At 46.5% G+C, this 17,645-nt stretch overlaps 2 protein-coding genes across 2 annotated transcripts in view; one reads left to right on the forward strand and one right to left on the reverse strand.

The window, feature by feature from the left end:
• Positions 1-17,645, reverse strand: part of PSMB2 (proteasome 20S subunit beta 2) — a 155,693-nt gene that overhangs the window by 75,676 nt on the left and 62,372 nt on the right. The window lies entirely within an intron of this gene.
• On the forward strand, positions 633-16,542 carry LOC133267506 (protein argonaute-4). Its single transcript, XM_061449816.1, has 18 exons — positions 633-1,058; positions 4,082-4,247; positions 4,936-5,056; positions 6,023-6,204; positions 6,582-6,718; positions 6,799-6,933; positions 7,107-7,194; positions 7,633-7,780; positions 7,857-7,976; positions 8,180-8,308; positions 8,425-8,558; positions 9,520-9,704; positions 9,995-10,154; positions 10,747-11,062; positions 11,311-11,445; positions 12,235-12,336; positions 12,558-12,757; positions 12,860-16,542. The coding sequence occupies exons 1-18, from the start codon at positions 1,040-1,042 to the stop codon at positions 12,966-12,968; spliced, it is 2,586 nt and encodes an 861-aa protein (XP_061305800.1). The 5' UTR covers positions 633-1,039; the 3' UTR covers positions 12,969-16,542.

The following is a 17,645-nucleotide window of genomic DNA, read 5'->3' on the forward strand; positions in this document are numbered from 1 at the left end:
GTGGTGGTCGTAACCAGAGGGATCCTCTTTGACAAGAGGGGGAGCGGACCCAGTGGGCATGGTGAGGTGTGAGCTAGGGGCTGAGTGCCTTTCTGGCTGCTCCTGAAGGAGGGAGGGAGGGATGGATGGATGGATGTCCACTGGCTGTTGTATCTCAGCGCCAGCTACCAGCAGCTCGGTGCTCACCCACCATTAATCCTCACGAGCCATCTTGTCAACACAAGATATCCCGGAGGTATCCGTGTCCACTGGTTCCCCTGTTTATTTCAGGTGTTTCCGGTCTCATTAAGGCATCAGCTGTTAAGAGATCTTACTGCAGGGTGTAATTCATTGACCTGGGTGAGTTCCGCGTGTCGGGGGGCCGGTGGAGGCCGGAGCAGCGTGGCTCCGGGGTGGAAGGCACCCGTGGAGCTGCCGTCACGGGGCGCACCGGGGTTTGTGTCGCTGTTGCGGTAACTACGGACCGTGCGAGCGGACGGCGGGTCCCGTGCGGGGGTCGAGCAAACCAGAGGAGCCCCCGGGCACCGGGGCCGCGGCTCCCGTGAGGGGAGGGGCGGCGCCGTCACCTGTTGCGTTAAACGGGTGCGGGCGGCGTGCGCGCTCCCGCCGGCAGGGGGCGGCGCGCGTGCGTGAGCCGGCGGTGCCCGAGCAGCGTGGAGGGGCCTGCTCTTCCTCCTCCTCCTCCTCCTCCTCCTCCTCCTCCTCCTCCTCGGGCGCGCGGGGGGAAGGCGGCGCGTGCTGTCGGGAGCGCGCTCGGGCTCGGTGGCGGCGGCGCAGCGGGGGGATTGTTTGCGCCGCCGCTCGGGGACCGCTCCCCGCCGTGCTCCCCCCCCCCCCTTCCTCATCATCATCTTCCTCCTCCGCCGCCGCCTCGCCGTGCCCCGCCGCCGCTGTCGCCCCCGTTTCCGTGTCGGGCCCCCACCCCGCAGCCAATATTCCGGAGATCAAGCGCTACGCGGCGACGGCGGCGGGGCCGGCGGTGGGGCCCGGGGCGGTTGTCGGGACCGGGGGTGACCGCAGCGAGGCCACCACCGCCGCCATGGAAGCGTTGGGACCCGGTGAGAGCCGCGGGGGCGCGGAGGGGGCGGCGCGGGGGCCCGGCCGGTCGAGGCCTTGCGGGTCGCGGTCAGCGCTGGCCCTGTCAGGTGTGGGCCCGGCGCCGCGGTGCTACCGGGCCCTGCGGGCCGTGTCAGCGGCGGGGAAGGAGACCGCGGGCCCGGCTGCCCCCGCCATCCGCGGGTGGTAGCCGCTGGGCCGGGCCGGGTGCCGCCGCGGCCTGGGGCGGGCGGTCCGGTTGGTGCCGCAGGCCGGGCCCCGGGGCCGCCGGTGAGCCTGCAGCAGGCCGCCGGCAGCGCGCTGACAAGCGGGCGGGCTTGGAGGCGTCTCGGCAGCCTTGAGAAGGAGCCGCAGCAGGTCGCGAAACTTTGCGAGGGGCTGTGCGTGTGCCCTTAGCGCTCCCGCCGCTGCCGTGGGAGCTGCTGCCCGGCGTTCGGCTCCCGACGCGAACGGGACGTGGCCTCGGGGCTCCGGCCTGGGTGCGGGGCAGCGGCAGCGGGCCCGGTGCTCTGCGCCTTCACAACAGTGTGCTCCCCGCACACCACGGCCCTGGGAGCCGTGCTGTAATGAGCTCTGGTTTGACATTGAGCCATTATCCAGAGTTTAAGGTGATACTTTCTGAAAATACAGACGTTATTTTGTAATGTTTTTAACAAACTTTGGTTAAATATTGGTGGTATTTTGCACCTGGCATTTCCTAATTCTGTCTTATTCCGTGATCATTATTCTACCAAATATATGCAAGTTGTATTCCTTGACCTAAGTGGTCTGGGCATCAAGTTCCCACTCACTGTAATCACAGTAACGTTAGTTGTGGTGCAGTGGGAAATGTTTATTCACACAAAGGTGCTATTCCAGAAGAATCCAGGTTTTAGGACAGTGGAGGGCTGACTGGTAAGGTCTGCTGTCTGTGTGGCTGATGCAGCCTGTCCTCTCTGCCTTCCAACTCTAGAAGCAGATCCTCTTTTAGTTCTGTACAACTGCTTCCTGTCTGAAGTAACTTGGTTGGAGGTGCCTAGTACATAACTGACACAGAGTGGGAGAAATTAAAAGCCTGGCAGTGCATGTAACCAACCCTAGTCAGGCTGATCAGGTGAAAATCCTGATAAAATAAGTGGGACTTGCAGGACAGCCTGGGAAAACAGGGTTTTAGCTAATTCTCTGTAATTCTTTGAGAAATACCTTTGAAAAGGAGAAGATGTAAGTTTTATCTGCTGTAATCAAAACTGATCGAGGTCAGCTTTGCCCTGCCTGTTTACACAACTTGTCAATACTGGGGGAGGAAAATGGGTAAATATAGTTGTCATTTAATCTCTTGCGAGAGGTCAGTGCCTGCACTTACTTCAGACTAATTAGCACGGGATTAATGGATCATCTCTCTCCTATCCAAACAAGCACAGCAAACTTTGATTGCCCTTGATGATTCACTCTTGTCAAGGCAGCTGTAGTTTCGTGCCGTGCTAACTGCACCCCACACCCGGTTTATCTGCGCGTGGCGAGCTCCTCGTGGAGGCATCACAGCTCGGCAGGCGGGAGCTGCGGCGCCAGTGATGTGTTGTGTGGGATGCCGGTGGCCCCAGCAGCCACCCAGCTACTGCAGCGTTGGGGAGCTGACGTGTCGAGTGGGCTGCAGCTGCTGACGTGCTCTCGGTATTGCTTCTGCTTAGAAATGTGCTAGGGTTAGTGTCCTTGCAGCAGTCATTCTAATTGGTAAAGTATCAGGCATGGGGTGGCTCAAACACCTGGTGTAGAAGGCTCCTTGGAGTTGGTCCTGGGTTTAGTTTATGACTGTACTGAAGTAGCCTTCCCAAATCTGAGTTTCATCCTCTTTGACAGCTTAATCTGCCTCTGTTCCCTTCTGATGTAAACTGTGAGCCTTTGACTTCAGTGGATACTGGCAGGTTATGATAGTTAATTTACCCTACGTTTTATGATGGGTTTCGTATTGCATTCTTGTAAGACTTGTTTCCCCTCTCCTTTGCTACTCTGCAATAGAGGGAAGAAACTTGGCTCACGCTGAGCACTGGCAGAGAGAGAGAAAACCCATGAAAACACACTAATTCAATTTGCTTCATGTGCAGTGTCAACTGAGGCTGTGATTAAAAAAGTCTGTTTAATCTTGTTAACATGGTATCCCAGATCTTAACACTTTGAGGAAGTTAACTAAAGACTGAACTAGAGACTAGCTTGTGTGTGAGCACTTTCTCAAGCTTCTAATAATTTCCTTCTTAGAACTGCTCTTGAAGCTCTTACCTTTGTCCAAATAAACTATCTGCTTGAATCTGTTAGGAGTCTTCGTGCTTTCTCCCTTACTCTTCAGAAGAAAACCTAAACCTTTCCTCAGTCCTTTCTTTGTGCTAGAATTTTAAGTTGGCTGAAACTGTGCTGTAGGGGAAAAGAATTTCATTGTTAACAGAAGTGATGGGTCCGTGATGTAAAGGAAACAACATTAACTCTTTGCTTAGATCCTATACAGAAATCTGCTTTTCATTTGGTTTAGAATAAAAATATCCCTTACCAGATTCCAGATAATATCAATTTTCAGATAAAAATTGGGGCTATATGTTCTCAGTATGCCAAGAGTGACAGTCATTAACAGCTGAACTCTAAGCCTGTAGTGAAAATAATCACCCAAATGTGCTTTTTTGTGGCTGTTCCTAGTTCTAGAAATGGTGGTAGGAATATATTTATCTTTACATTACATAAAAATACATACTACGTAAGTGTTTGCCTTCCACCTCAGGACTCTGTGAAGTTCATAACCACAGTCATGAATAAATGTCACAGAAACTTTGAGAGTGGATTATAGCACTAACCTGGACCATGCTTTAGGGAACATCTTTTTTTTACGTGGAAGTCCCAGGTGGCTGGAAGGCTGAGCCACTTGGAACACCTCCATTTGCAACCTCAGAAAGCTATTTAAGGTTTCTGTCTGCCCTGTCAGAAAGTCAGCTAAAGAACACCTGGAAGGATACTGCACTGGAGGATGGATTACGTCTCATACATATTTATTTGACTTCCCCAGGGCCCCCAACAAGCCTTTTCCAGCCACCCCGTCGCCCAGGCCTGGGAACTGTTGGGAAACCCATCCGACTCCTGGCCAACCATTTCCAGGTTCAGATCCCCAAGATTGATGTTTATCACTATGATGTAGATATCAAACCAGAAAAGCGCCCTCGAAGAGTGAACAGGTACGAGTTTTTTAATGAAAAAAACAAACTACACAATGTTATGTGCCTCAGTTTAAGAAAACTACATCCTAGAAATCCTTCATCTGCTGAAGGGCAGTTTATGTTTGTGCTATGATTAGCAGTTGCTTGTCAGTGAACTATAATGTGCTACTCTCCTTATTTTCATGAAGATGTTTTGCAATTGGCCTGTAATCTGGAAAGCTGTAGGAAATGTGCTGAGTGTTGAACTACAGCTGGTTTTATTTTACAGTCTACAAATGAATGTCCCTGGTACTTGTTCCACAGTCTGTTATACAAACACGTGTTAGCAGCTGAGGGGAGGGAATTCAGCTGCAGGTTGACATTTTAGGGTCCGTACAAGCTCTTGTCAGTAGAATTGATGCACAGAGCTGACCCCGTTGTAAATGCTTGTATATGTGCCTGTGTTTGAACAGCTCTCCAGATTCCACTGCTGGTTTTGACTGTATTTCTGCTGATGGTACAGACACCTGCCTTGTGTGTAGGCACCTCTATGCTGAAATTTAAGTGCCTTCATCTGGAGGTGACTTTTAAAGCTCCTGGTGTTGATGTCTGATGCATTGTTCTTTCTCGTACGTTGCTCACTTAAGTTATGAAAAAGGGATTTAAAACTGTATAAGACTGTTGCTGGACTCTGCTCTTCAACCTAACTTGCTAAATCCCTCTATAGAGAGGTGGTGGATACTATGGTGAGACACTTCAAGATGCAGATATTTGGTGATCGGCAGCCTGGATACGATGGGAAACGGAATATGTACACAGCACACCCCTTACCTATTGGCCGGGATAGAGTAAGTGTTTCTACGAGCAGTTTTAAGTTCCTGTGTCATTTGACAAGCATTCTTTTATTGACATAAACCCAAAATGCTGTCACACGTATTAATATACACTTGGAGAGGCCAGGCAGCACCAGTTGGGGATCTCTAGGAACATATTGGTGTGCTACTAAAGTTTGTCATCTTCAGGTTTTAATTGGCAGCTCTTCAGCTGGAGAATTTGTCTGTGTTAGTGTGGACTAATACTTTGTGCTCCTTCAGCTGCAAGGAGATTTCAGTTTTTTCCCACCCTGATAGAAACTTCCTTTTTCTCTGCTCTAGCCCTTGTTCTGTTGCTAAATGATAAAGGAGTTGTAGATGACATATACGCCGGTTTGGTTTGCCTGCACTGTTGAGATATGTCCTCCTGCTCCATGAGAGCAACTACATCAGTTGCGTTGGCCCTGCTCTGGGCCTTGCTTGCTGGCACCCTGTTTCTAACAGATTGCAACCTGTATTAACCAGTCCTGATGCAAAACTTAACCCCTACTCTAGAAATACATAGGGTGAGTTCACGTTTACCCTTTGGGTTGACAGTGTGTGAGAATAATCTGAAGCACTGTGCTAGAACTGAGATTTATGTTTCCCAGTGAGTCTTCTTTTTGACCAAAAGATTTTCTTGCCTTCCATTTGGTTCAGAAGACATCTTTGCTATTAGTTGGCTGACTTAAAATACAATGACTCACAGTTCTCCAGAGCTTTGATGTCACCATACTAATTGCTGCTTCAAATTTACATTTAAAGATACCTCAGTGCAGTTTCTCAGATGAATAAATTACAAGCTTTCAAAATCCTAAGGATTTGTAATGTTTTAAGAGAATTACACAAACTAATAATCAAAAATACAGATTCAAAAGAGAGGAGAAAAACATAACACTGCTTAGTGTTGGGATAGTCTGCAATGCATAACAAAAGCTTGGGCTTAATTCTGCTCTGTGTCAGGTGGATATGGAGGTGACACTTCCAGGAGAGGGGAAGGACCAGACATTTAAAGTATCCGTTCAGTGGGTGTCAGTCGTCAGCCTTCAGTTGCTGCTGGAGGCTCTGGCAGGGCACTTGAATGAAGTTCCAGAAGATTCTGTACAGGCACTTGACGTAATCACACGGCACCTTCCCTCCATGAGGTGGGTACTTCTGGTGCTTCCTGACTCGCTCCATCCTCTGTCTGTCTTAACACCTGTCTTAGTTATTACTTGCTGCTATTAGGCTCTTACAGTAGGAGGGATGAGGGATGCAGTTGTGTAATTCAACGCCTGCTTTACAAATTTGCCCTAGAATAGGGAAATCTGATCTGAACTCAGGACTTGTACCTGCTGGTCATGTTTCGAACAGGAATAGCCTTTCCAGCTGCACTGGCGGTAGCCACACTGTGTGCTTGCCATAAGTCAGCTCTAACAGTTCTAATGTACTGTAGGACTGTGCTTTAAACACTACAGGCATGATTATAAAAAGGTGTATTGGAAAGAAATGATCAAAGTGTTCATTTTCTTACCTTTTTCAGGTACACTCCTGTGGGTCGCTCCTTCTTCTCCCCTCCTGAAGGTTATTACCACCCTCTGGGTGGTGGCAGGGAGGTCTGGTTTGGTTTCCACCAGTCAGTCAGGCCTGCCATGTGGAACATGATGCTCAACATTGATGGTATGTGGGAAATTCTGTCTCACTAATGTAACAGAGCTCTTTCTGCTTCTAAAGTAAATGTCCTCTTCTTTTTATCTTAGTGTCAGCAACTGCTTTCTATCGTGCTCAGCCTATCATTGAGTTCATGTGCGAGGTCTTGGACATTCAGAACATCAATGAGCAATCCAAGCCTCTTACAGACTCCCAGCGTGTCAAATTTACCAAAGAAATCAGAGGTAAAAGCTTTGTCCTAAAGCTGCTGCAACAAAGTACTGTAAACCTGCTCGTGTTGTGCTGATGAAAATAGGCAAGGCATTTGGGAAGCTGCTGGCCTATTCCTTTATGCCTTCATCTTTCTCAAAGGTGACTCATAGGCCTGAATTATAGAACTTTTGTGTTGGGCTTTCAGGTCTGAAAGTAGAGGTTACCCACTGTGGCCAGATGAAGAGAAAATACCGGGTTTGCAATGTTACTCGGCGACCAGCTAGTCATCAGACGTACGTACACAAGCATTTTCTTTCCCTTTCTAAGCTCTCGAACCTGTTAGATGTAGGGGGTACGTTGTTTATGCAAGAATGAGTTGATTCTGGAGGTGAAGCAGCTATGTGGCTTGACAAGAATGTTTAGTCTTAATGGAGTGGAAGACTAGTGTGGGGTTAGACCACTGCTTCATTTCCTTCAGCACAGGGCAATTCAAGCTGTGTCCTGGCTTTTAAGTTTTAAAGGCTATAATTTTTAAAATAGCTATGAAAAAATTCAGTCTACAGAAATATACAATAGAGATAATAGAGAAATCTTTCAAAAAAGAAGCGAGCAAGTAGCTAAGGAAAAGAAACCTTTGCAGCATTTCTAGTGTGGCATACATTTTCCATACCATTTTTTCCTTAAAAAAAAAAAATCTTGAAAAGTCTAACCAGAACAAATATCCTTTGTAGGTTTCCTCTGCAGCTGGAAAATGGGCAGGCTATGGAGTGCACAGTAGCTCAGTATTTTAAGCAGAAGTACAGTCTGCAGCTGAAATATCCTCACCTTCCCTGTCTCCAAGTAGGGCAGGAACAGAAACACACATACTTACCACTTGAGGTAAGAATCTTTCTCTTGCACTATGGTGTATCCTCTGCCAAACAGCATCGTGCCACCTCTCACTGTCCCTGTGTAGGTGTGTAACATAGTGGCAGGCCAGAGATGTATAAAGAAGCTAACGGACAATCAGACATCGACTATGATAAAAGCAACTGCAAGATCTGCACCAGACCGCCAGGAAGAAATCAGCAGACTAGTAAGTGTCTTTTCCAGCTGAACACTCTGTGTTTGTCACTTCTTACAGCCCCTCACAAGCATTGTAGTGTGTGTAATGATAAGCAGAATGACCAAGAACTGCAGAAGTTAAAAAATTGGATTTCTTTAAAACAAATCCTTTTAAATGGAAAGCCTGTTCATGGCCATTTCCTGTAGTTCCATGAATACTTTTCTTGTCGCCAGGTGAAAAGTAACAGTATGGTTGGTGGACCCGATCCCTACCTGAAGGAGTTTGGTATTGTTGTCCACAATGAAATGACAGAGTTGACAGGCAGAGTTTTGCCAGCACCAATGCTGCAATATGGAGGCAGGGTGAGTTACTGAAGCGTTTCATATATCTTCTCATAAGGCTTCCTTTGTTTGGCTGGAGTTGAAACAAAGCAGCATTTTATTTTCATTTTTAATTTGCCTTTGGTTTTTTTACCTAGAACAAGACTGTGGCCACACCAAACCAAGGTGTGTGGGACATGAGAGGCAAACAGTTTTATGCTGGCATTGAGATTAAAGTTTGGGCTGTTGCCTGTTTTGCTCCTCAAAAACAATGCAGGGAAGACTTACTAAAGTAAGTGTTTCCATATTCATTCAGGGTTTATTTTCCTCATGTTTCTGAAAGGTGATACGCAGTATAAGTTGAATTTAATGCATCTAATAGTAAAAGGAGGAAAAGACAGTTCTGCAGTGTCTTAAATATTTACAGCTTGGGAGGAGCCTACAACAAAGTTCATAACCTAATTGGCAGCTAGGAAAAGCATTAATTCCCTTACCACTGAGGCTGTGTTTCCTGCTCTGGTGGCTGCATTCCACTTGTATTCTGTTGTTCATACAAATAACTGATGATGATCTTTCATTCTAAAACCTGAACTGTTTATTTTTTCCTTAACCTTTACTGCCTCCCAGGCAACAAACACTATATTTTTTAGCCCTGTCCTTCAAATTACAGAATCCTGAGGATAGAGGTTGTGAGCCACTGAAATATTTGGCAAAAATCAGGTCTTCTGGTGCTGAGGCGCTGGCACAGGGTGCCCAGAGAAGCTGTGGCTGCCCCATCCCTGGCAGTGTTCAAAGCCAGGTTGGACACAAGGGCTTGGAGCAAGCTGCTCCAGTGGAAGGTGTCCCTGCCTGTGGCAGGGGTTGGAGCTGGAGGAGTTGATGAGCTTTTAAGGTCCCTTGCAACCCAAAGCAGTCTGGTTCTGTGGTTGCAGTAATGCTCTGGTACATTTGGTGGATGAGTAAAAATTGACCGAAGCATCAGTATTAGTTTGGGAACCTGCCTCAAAATGTTCAACTCAAATGTATATTTGTTTATGTCAGACTTGTAAAATTACAGAAACAGAGGCTTATGGTGGAGCTTCCTCAGTCAGGATTAGGGTCATATTTGTGAGTTCCTTACAGTGATAGAAGTGCTACAAAATAACTGCTGTAGTGTCAAATTGGCAGTGCTGTGAAACAGCTGAAATAGCTCAGATCTTGTTGATAAAACCAATGGCAAAAGATCAGGACAAATCCATCTGTATTTCCTTTAGGAGTTTCACAGACCAGCTGCGCAAGATCTCCAAGGACGCAGGGATGCCCATCCAGGGCCAGCCCTGCTTCTGCAAATACGCCCAGGGTGCAGACAGCGTGGAGCCCATGTTTAAGCACTTAAAACTGACTTATGTTGGTCTGCAGTTGATCGTGGTGATTCTACCTGGAAAGACACCCGTGTATGGTATGGAGAAGAGGCTGTGAAGGGTTAATTAGTAGTACAGCGAGTGGGCATCTCACTGTGCACTTTGGGAGTAGGAAGGAGACAGGGAAGGCAGCATGTTCTGTTTAAAAGGGGGTTTTGGAGATGGATTGGTTGGGCCTGATCAGAGCATTTGCATGTTACCAAAGAGTGAACTGAACCTTTGTCAGTGAACTTTGAAGGATCTAAATTACAGTATAATTGAAATAAAAGAAAGCAGATGGAAATATTGACTGCTCAGGTGCAACCACTGATTTCTTTTTCTGTCACAGCTGAAGTGAAGCGGGTTGGTGACACTCTCCTAGGAATGGCCACCCAGTGTGTTCAGGTAAAGAATGTGGTAAAAACCTCACCACAAACGCTGTCCAACCTGTGTCTGAAGATAAATGCAAAGCTTGGAGGAATCAACAATGTGCTGGTACCTCATCAAAGGTGAGATTAAATCTAAAGTTCTCCTTGAAGTCTGGATTGTCAAGCAAAATGGTGTCATTTTGTTTATGCTAAAATGATACCCTTCACAATATTACATGCTTTAGAAGTACCCACAGTCTGAAGTGGACAGAGAAGGATGCCTCTGTATTCAGAGGCTGCCTAATAAGCCTTGTGCCAAGGATCATCTTTAGTGTTAAAGCCAGCCCTGAGTGTGTGCAAAAACAAGCTCACAAAGGCTTTTTTCCCATGTCTCTCTTTCTTGCCTTTGGGTTTACTCGGTCTACATTTTCCTCCTGCCACCTCCTTAGGAATATATTTCCTTTCAAACTGAGATTAAGAAGAGTGAGGAGGAGTGACTTGTGATGAGTTCTTGTAACTTGACTTGCTTTTGATCATTTTCACTTGCTGTTCTGTCTGGATTGAAACTGGTTGAGGTAGAGAACTTTGTCCTTGAAGATTCTGAGGGAGTTAGTTCTGTTGAATGATTTGGATATCCCTTCCTTGGTTGTGATTTTTGTTGTTGTTATTCCTCACCCCCCTCTTTTTTCTGTTATTATTTATTATTTAATGAACCTTACTCATATTTAAACAGGCCCTCGGTGTTTCAGCAGCCAGTGATCTTTCTGGGAGCAGACGTCACCCACCCTCCTGCTGGGGATGGCAAGAAGCCTTCCATAGCTGCGGTGGTGGGCAGCATGGATGGGCACCCCAGCCGCTACTGTGCCACTGTGCGTGTGCAGACCTCGCGCCAGGAGACCTCCCAGGAGCTGCTCTACAGTCAGGAGGTGATCCAGGACCTCACTAACATGGTGCGAGAACTCTTGATCCAGTTCTACAAATCCACTCGTTTCAAGCCCACAAGGATCATTTACTACAGAGGGGGAGTGTCAGAAGGACAGATGAAGCAGGTATTGTCTAATGATTCCTTGTTGCTTGTGAAAAGGGATTGGCCCTTGAAAAAATGTATATACTGATGTGGATTGCATTCATAACAGGGACTGTGAACAGTTTCACTGAGATTTCCTGGGCAAGCACAATGTACAGTTATCCTGTCTGACCATATGTGGCATTTGAACCCACACCCATACACAAAAGAAGGAAAATAGTAATATATGTACTGAATTCAGGACCTAATAGTGAAATCTTCTACTTCTAGGTAGCTTGGCCAGAACTGATAGCAATCCGGAAGGCCTGTATTAGTTTGGAAGAAGATTACAGACCAGGAATAACCTACATTGTTGTGCAGAAAAGGCATCACACCAGACTATTCTGTGCTGACAAAACTGAAAGGGCAAGTAATGTTGACTACATAAGAAAGAGGTGATGGCAACAGGAAAGTAAGATTGTTTGATTAAGTGGGGTGGTATCCGTCTTGCCCACTAAAATGGAATTACCTGTACGAGCAGTAGCAGTTTGGTGTAGTAACAGGATTTCTCTGTCAAAATAATGAGTTCCTCCCCTTTTTTATTGCTCTAGACCAAGTGGTCAGGGTGGAACAGCTTGTTCCCAGCTCCTTTTGGAGTAGGTGTACTCTATATCCCTGTATTTGTGTACCTGGAGCTGCAGCTGGGGTTTTTATAGTCTGGGATTCCTGGCTGTAAACTGAACTGGTTGGTCAGTTTGGTGCCTGTTCTGTCTCTTGATGTCTGTACGATTTGCCTGTGGCACAAATCCCACAAGCCAACGAAGGAAACCTTCTTAAGGGGAGAGTTCTTGATCTCCTCAGAAATTCAGAGCCCTGGGGTGTGAGTGCAAACAAGGGTATGAAATGAATTTCTTTCAGAAACCCTGCATTTTCAGATCCTGAACTCCTTGTGTAGGCTTTATCCCACTCTGCAATTTTAATGGTACTGCCAAGTGGTTTATTTTCCTCTGATGACACACCAGTTGGATTTGGTGACGTTTCCAAAACTGAACTCGCTGAGAACATTTTCATCCCTCCTATGTAAATGACCTTAATACTTTTCCACCTTTTTAAGCAGTAAATTCTCAAACAGCTTTAAGTAGAGCCTACCTTAGGAGGTATTTTTGGGCCACTTCCAAAAAACCCCATGGGCTAATAATAAACTTTCCTCAATAGGTGGGTAAGAGCGGCAACGTTCCAGCAGGCACTACTGTGGACAGCACGATCACACATCCTTCTGAATTTGACTTTTACCTCTGTAGCCATGCAGGAATTCAGGTAATGTCAGCTCTGCTGTGCTCAGGCTATAGGACTAAGTCCTTATAGTTGTCCCCATGAGTAATGTCACTTCTATTTATAGCTTGGCAGCTTTACAGTCGTGTGTGTTCGGTGCCCGTTTGGCACTTGCTCTTCAGTGCACTGACAGAAGGTCCAGTCTTCAGGTACGACCTCTGGTTTTGTTGATGCTCTCCAGCTGACTGCTCATCTGTTCTCCACAGGGAACCAGCCGCCCCTCTCACTACCAGGTCCTGTGGGATGACAACTGCTTTACCGCAGACGAACTGCAGCTGTTGACATACCAGCTGTGTCACACGTATGTCCGGTGTACGCGATCCGTCTCTATCCCAGCTCCTGCGTACTATGCCAGGCTGGTAGCGTTTAGAGCCAGATACCATCTTGTGGACAAGGATCATGACAGGTAAGGAACTTTGCCTCATCATCTTGGTAGCCAGATAGCTGGAATTACATCCTGCTTTGCCTGATTGTTCATGGTTATCTGTATGTGCCTGCATTTCCACAGTGCTGAAGGCAGCCATGTGTCAGGACAGAGCAATGGCCGTGATCCTCAGGCTCTGGCAAAAGCAGTGCAGATCCACCATGACACTCAGCATACGATGTATTTTGCTTGAGAGCATCTGGGAAGATGAGGCAAAACCAACAACCCGTGCAGTCCTGAAATGTTTTGAATGCCTATTGCTATAGCTGGGGCCCAGTTGATTTCAGGCTGCCCACTACCAGCAGCTCTGACCAGTCGCACTGAATCTGTACTTCACAGCAATGTCTGATGCACCAACATAATTGAGCCATTTGTTTCATTGTTTTCTGTAATAGAAATTCATAGACTTGTCTTTTCTGATGCATTGGACTGAATTTTTACCTCAAAGTGTGAAAGGCCGATCATCCTGAGATTTTTAAAGGATTTGGCACGAAAGGTTTCTATTGAATATTTTGCTAGCTATCGTTTTTTAGTTCTCTTCTCATCCCATGAGCTTAACATGACGACTTGATTCCCCGTCTTCACGCCCTGCTTAGTGAGTATGCATATTGATGGCAAAATGTTTCTCTCCAGTTCAATGTAATTGTTCTATTGTGTGGGGCCATAGATTTTTTAATGGAGATTTTAGACTTCACTACTGTAAATGCCTTTTATGGAACGTAACTTTCACAGGTATTGCAGTTTTTTGTCAGTTTTACTAAGTATCTTTTTAATCTCTGCAGACTTCGGCTGCGAAGCAATTGCACTATACTGCGAGTTCGACTAGGTGGTTCTTGTTCTGTGAATGTGTAATATAAACAGATAGTGATGCCTGTCAGTAGATTTTAATTCTAATGGTTATAAATAATACTGCCATGGTATCGTAACAAGTACTGAACCATCATTTCCCCCTTCTAAAAATGATGAAAAAAAAAGAAAACAAAAAAAAAAAATTAGCTTTTAGGTATTTTGCAGACTTTTACAAAAGTGCCCACTTGATGCTGCTGTGTGGTTTGATAAATCTAAGGGATTTTAAAACTTTTTTCTCATAGAAGGTTTAACTTTGGCAATAAATCTTTGTTTTTTAAGCCCCCCAACAGTGTAGTTTTCTAGCTGAGGATTGTGCATGAGTCGAACCAACATTCTTGTGTCGTTTTTCTGAACACACAATTTGGCAGTTTCGGAAACGAATTGGGAAAGACGCATTTCCATGCTTTTTTTAAGACTTCTTTTTAACTGTTTTATATTCACTGTTGGTGTCCTGTCTACAGCATTTTTTATAAGCTTGGAAACTGGGTGTTACGTGTAGGAAAGGCTTGCCAATCTGTACAGTCTACATGTATTGTGTGACCGGCAACCTAAGGACTTGTTACCAGCATTTTAAACTCTTTGGTTTTCTCTTCCCCTGGGAATCTAGGTTGCGCACACAACTGCATCCAACAGCATGTTTAACCAACGTAACTCTCATCTACTGATTCTGTCCCAGCCTAGAAGTTAGGGGTTTGGTTAATCTGCTTGGCTTTGTTTCAGCTGCGATGTAGAATAAAGAACAGGGGCTCGGTTTCACCGGATGCTCTTGGGATCCATGAACATGGTGTGTTAAGACTAGATCCCCCTTAGTGTTAACCTGAGCCAGTGCAGATTAAAACCTTGTTCCTAAACTGAGGAGAGCTGACACCACTACTTCAGAACAGGAGTTGAAGTCCAAGGATTGCACTGTGGGCTCTGATGCTCGTGTGGGGTTTGCTGCTAAGTTGTCTGCTGTTCCAAAGCATAGGAACCAGCCCCCTCAAAATTTCAGCAATATGAAATGCTGTTTCCTTCAATCTTTAAGCTTGTAAATAAATGAAAGTTTACATTTCTAGCCGCTGGGGGTTACTTTCAGTTGTACCAGAGTACACTGAACTTAGACTTCAAACAGTTTTATAACCTCCTTTCAAGTAGGATGTCTCATTAAATTTAGTTTAAACTTCTATTCCTTTCTGTTGCAAATGGGACTGAAGCGAACTCTGCTCCTGGCGCGTGCTGAGGGCGGGTTTAGATTGAAAGGAAAAAAGATTCTTTATAATTTTTTTATTTTTTATTTTTGTTTAAAGAATACCTCACTTGTGTAATAAAATCAGGACATGTGGGTGGGAGACTGACCGCTGCTCCAGCTGGATGGCTGCTTTTCTCAGTACTTGTTCAGGGAGAACACAAAAAACCCCCCTTGTTAGAATGAACTCTGACTGACCCAACACAAACCAGAGAACTTTGGCACCTTGAAAAGAAACTGAGCGCCCTTTTTAGGTGATAAGATCAAAGATCACTGTTTTGAGTTTGTGCACTAGGCAAGAATATGGCTGGTTTAATCGAGGGGGCGTAAGCAAGATGTAGTTTTTAGTTGTCCAGTGCCAAGCACTCCTAGTTCAGATTGAGTGAAGCGAAAGCCTCTCCTTTGTTTGCCTGGGACCGGACTCGATATTTAACCTCAGACTAGGTGGGGTGTTAGACCTTGCCTTGGGAGGAGAGTCAGGACTGTAGCGTGGTGGTACCGGTAAGACCAATGCTGCAGCAGTTCCTGCACAGGTCTGAGGCCATGCCGGGAGGTTGGGCTTGACATCTGGATTAGCCCCTTGGGCCTGACTGAATCGTTATGCATGTGTCAATCAATGGGAAGATGTGCATTCTGTAGATGTAGTTCTTAGGGTGTTTTGGGTTTGGTTTTTGTTAGTTTTTTTAACTAAATAAAGCCTGTTGGCCACTGTTTAGCTCTGTGGTGTGAAAGAGTTTAAATGTAGCAACGTTTAACAAGTTGGGGAAGGGGTGGTTGGCGTTTCAAAACACAAAAGTGGGGCAGAAATCCTGTTTTCAACCAGTTCTGCTTGCTTTGTGAACACCTGGGTTCTGAACAAGCGCTGGTGATCGTTTTGAAGGGCCTGGTGCTTTATCTGTGCTCAGATGGCTGCATCCGAAGGGCATCGGAGGTGGCTGTTCGCAGCACAGCTCGGGTCCCAGGTCAAACCCCACCAGCAGCTCTATTCTGTGCATTGGGGACCTTGTTCAGATCCAGCGTTTAACACAACCCACCCCCAAGCTCCCTTTGTGGATGTGCTGTAGGAGTTTTCTTGCTCAATAGCAAGGGAGTCGCTCTGCTTTCATTTTCGGAAGGCAGGGTTTGGAGGGCATTGTATCAATCCTGTTCCGACTACAAGGCTTTTTCCTTGTGCACTGGAGGAAAGACCTTGTAATATCACAGATTTTCTTATACCTTGCTATTGACATTTTCATATTTCTATGTCTAGAGCTGAAACTTCAATGTAAGATGTTTGCATTTGTTCCTTTTGACTTACGATGTAATTCTTTTTGTTTCTATATTGTTGGACTTGTAATGTTTAAACCTGTATTTTATTAAATGGGGACTTGGATGTATGTCTATAGCAATACGAGGTACTCTTTCTAAACTGTCCTGGGTGGGTGACAGCCCCACATTGCGCTAAGATGCTGGTCGTGTACAACTTGCAATGTACTTTTTTTTTTAGCCTGCAGGGATATTTTGTGTTCATGTGTCCAAAAAAAGAATAATAAGAATAATAATAATAAAAAAAGGCATTCTTGTGCCAAATGTTGTTTTTTCCTTGTTGCTGTCTAATAAATGCAATGTACAGAGTGAGCAACTGCTACTGCTGCCTGTAAACAAATGTCTTAAATTATTTGACTTTTAATTAAACCTTGTACACCACGTGTAACCTGTGGATCTCATTGCCACACCATCTTTCTTTCTGACGGGCTAGGGTGCAGAACGCGGGTCAACTACCCACGGGTGCCATCCTGCGTGATGCTAAGAGAGGGATTAAGCTACCCAGGGGCAGATGTTCAGGATGGGTGTTTAATTTTAATGTTCTCAGAAATTGTATGGCAACGTGTAGAGCAGACACAGCATTACCAGTCTCTGTCAGCCTGGAGAAATAGTTCCAGATTAGAGAGTTGGCAGTTACTAAACCAGAGCCACTTGCTTATTCATCTTCTGTTTCAGGTGGGGGTTTGTTGCTTACTCAGACAACACAGCCTCACTAAAAAGATGATGGTAAGGACAGAGGAAGCTTTGGATGAGCTGCAGGTGAACTTCAGGACACAAAAATGCTTAAAATAACCTGCGTGCAGCAACCCCCAGCTCCCAGGTTTTAACTCATTTGGACTGAGATGGGTGAGCCTGAGGCCTGCCTAAGGAGCTCAAAAGCACAGGATGATTTCATAGGATCCCAGCCTGGTTTGGCTTGGAAGTGACCTTAAAGCCCATCCAATTCCAACCTTTGCTATGGGCAGGGACCCCTTCCACTAGAGCAGCTTGTTCCAAGCCCCTGTGTCCAACCTGGCCTTGAACATTGCCAGGGATGGGGCAGCCACAGCTTCTCTGGGCACCCTGTGCCAGCGCCTCAGCACCCTCACAGGGAAGAGCTTCTGCCTAAGAGCTCATCTCAGTCTCCCCTCGGGCAGGTTAAAGCCATTCCCCTTGGCCTGGCCCTACATCCCTTGTCCCAAGCCCCTCTCCAGGTTTCCTGCAGCCCCTTCAGGCACTGGAGCTGCTCTCAGGTCTCCCCTTCAGGAGCCTTCTCTTCTCCAGGCTGCTCCAGCCCCACTCTCTCAGCCTGGCTCCAGAGCAGAGCTGCTCCAGCCCTCGCAGCCGCTCCATGCCCTCTGGGTTGGTCCCGCTGTGCCAGCTCCCGCCTCACAGAACCGGGGTGCTCTGGCCCCGCTTCACGGGGCTGGGGCTGAGCCGGGCCCGCAGCACCGCGCAGAATGAGCCGAACGCGGGGCGATAACCGCAGCACCGCGGCTGTGCGGGGGGAGC

Source organism: Pezoporus flaviventris, unplaced genomic scaffold (assembly GCF_033815535.1).
Source record: "Pezoporus flaviventris isolate CSIRO_AGI_PZ_B2104156 unplaced genomic scaffold, CSIRO_AGI_Pfla_v1 ptg000008l, whole genome shotgun sequence".
NCBI classification, from domain to species: domain Eukaryota; kingdom Metazoa; phylum Chordata; class Aves; order Psittaciformes; family Psittacidae; genus Pezoporus; species Pezoporus flaviventris.

Bases quoted from the DNA above. Each gene is read 5' to 3' on its own strand.
- LOC133267506 (XM_061449816.1), top strand. The intron at 6,719-6,798 runs GTATGTGGGAAA...TTTTTATCTTAG, and splicing joins CATGATGCTCAACATTGATG to TGTCAGCAACTGCTTTCTAT. The intron at 9,705-9,994 runs GTATGGAGAAGA...TTTCTGTCACAG, and splicing joins TGGAAAGACACCCGTGTATG to CTGAAGTGAAGCGGGTTGGT.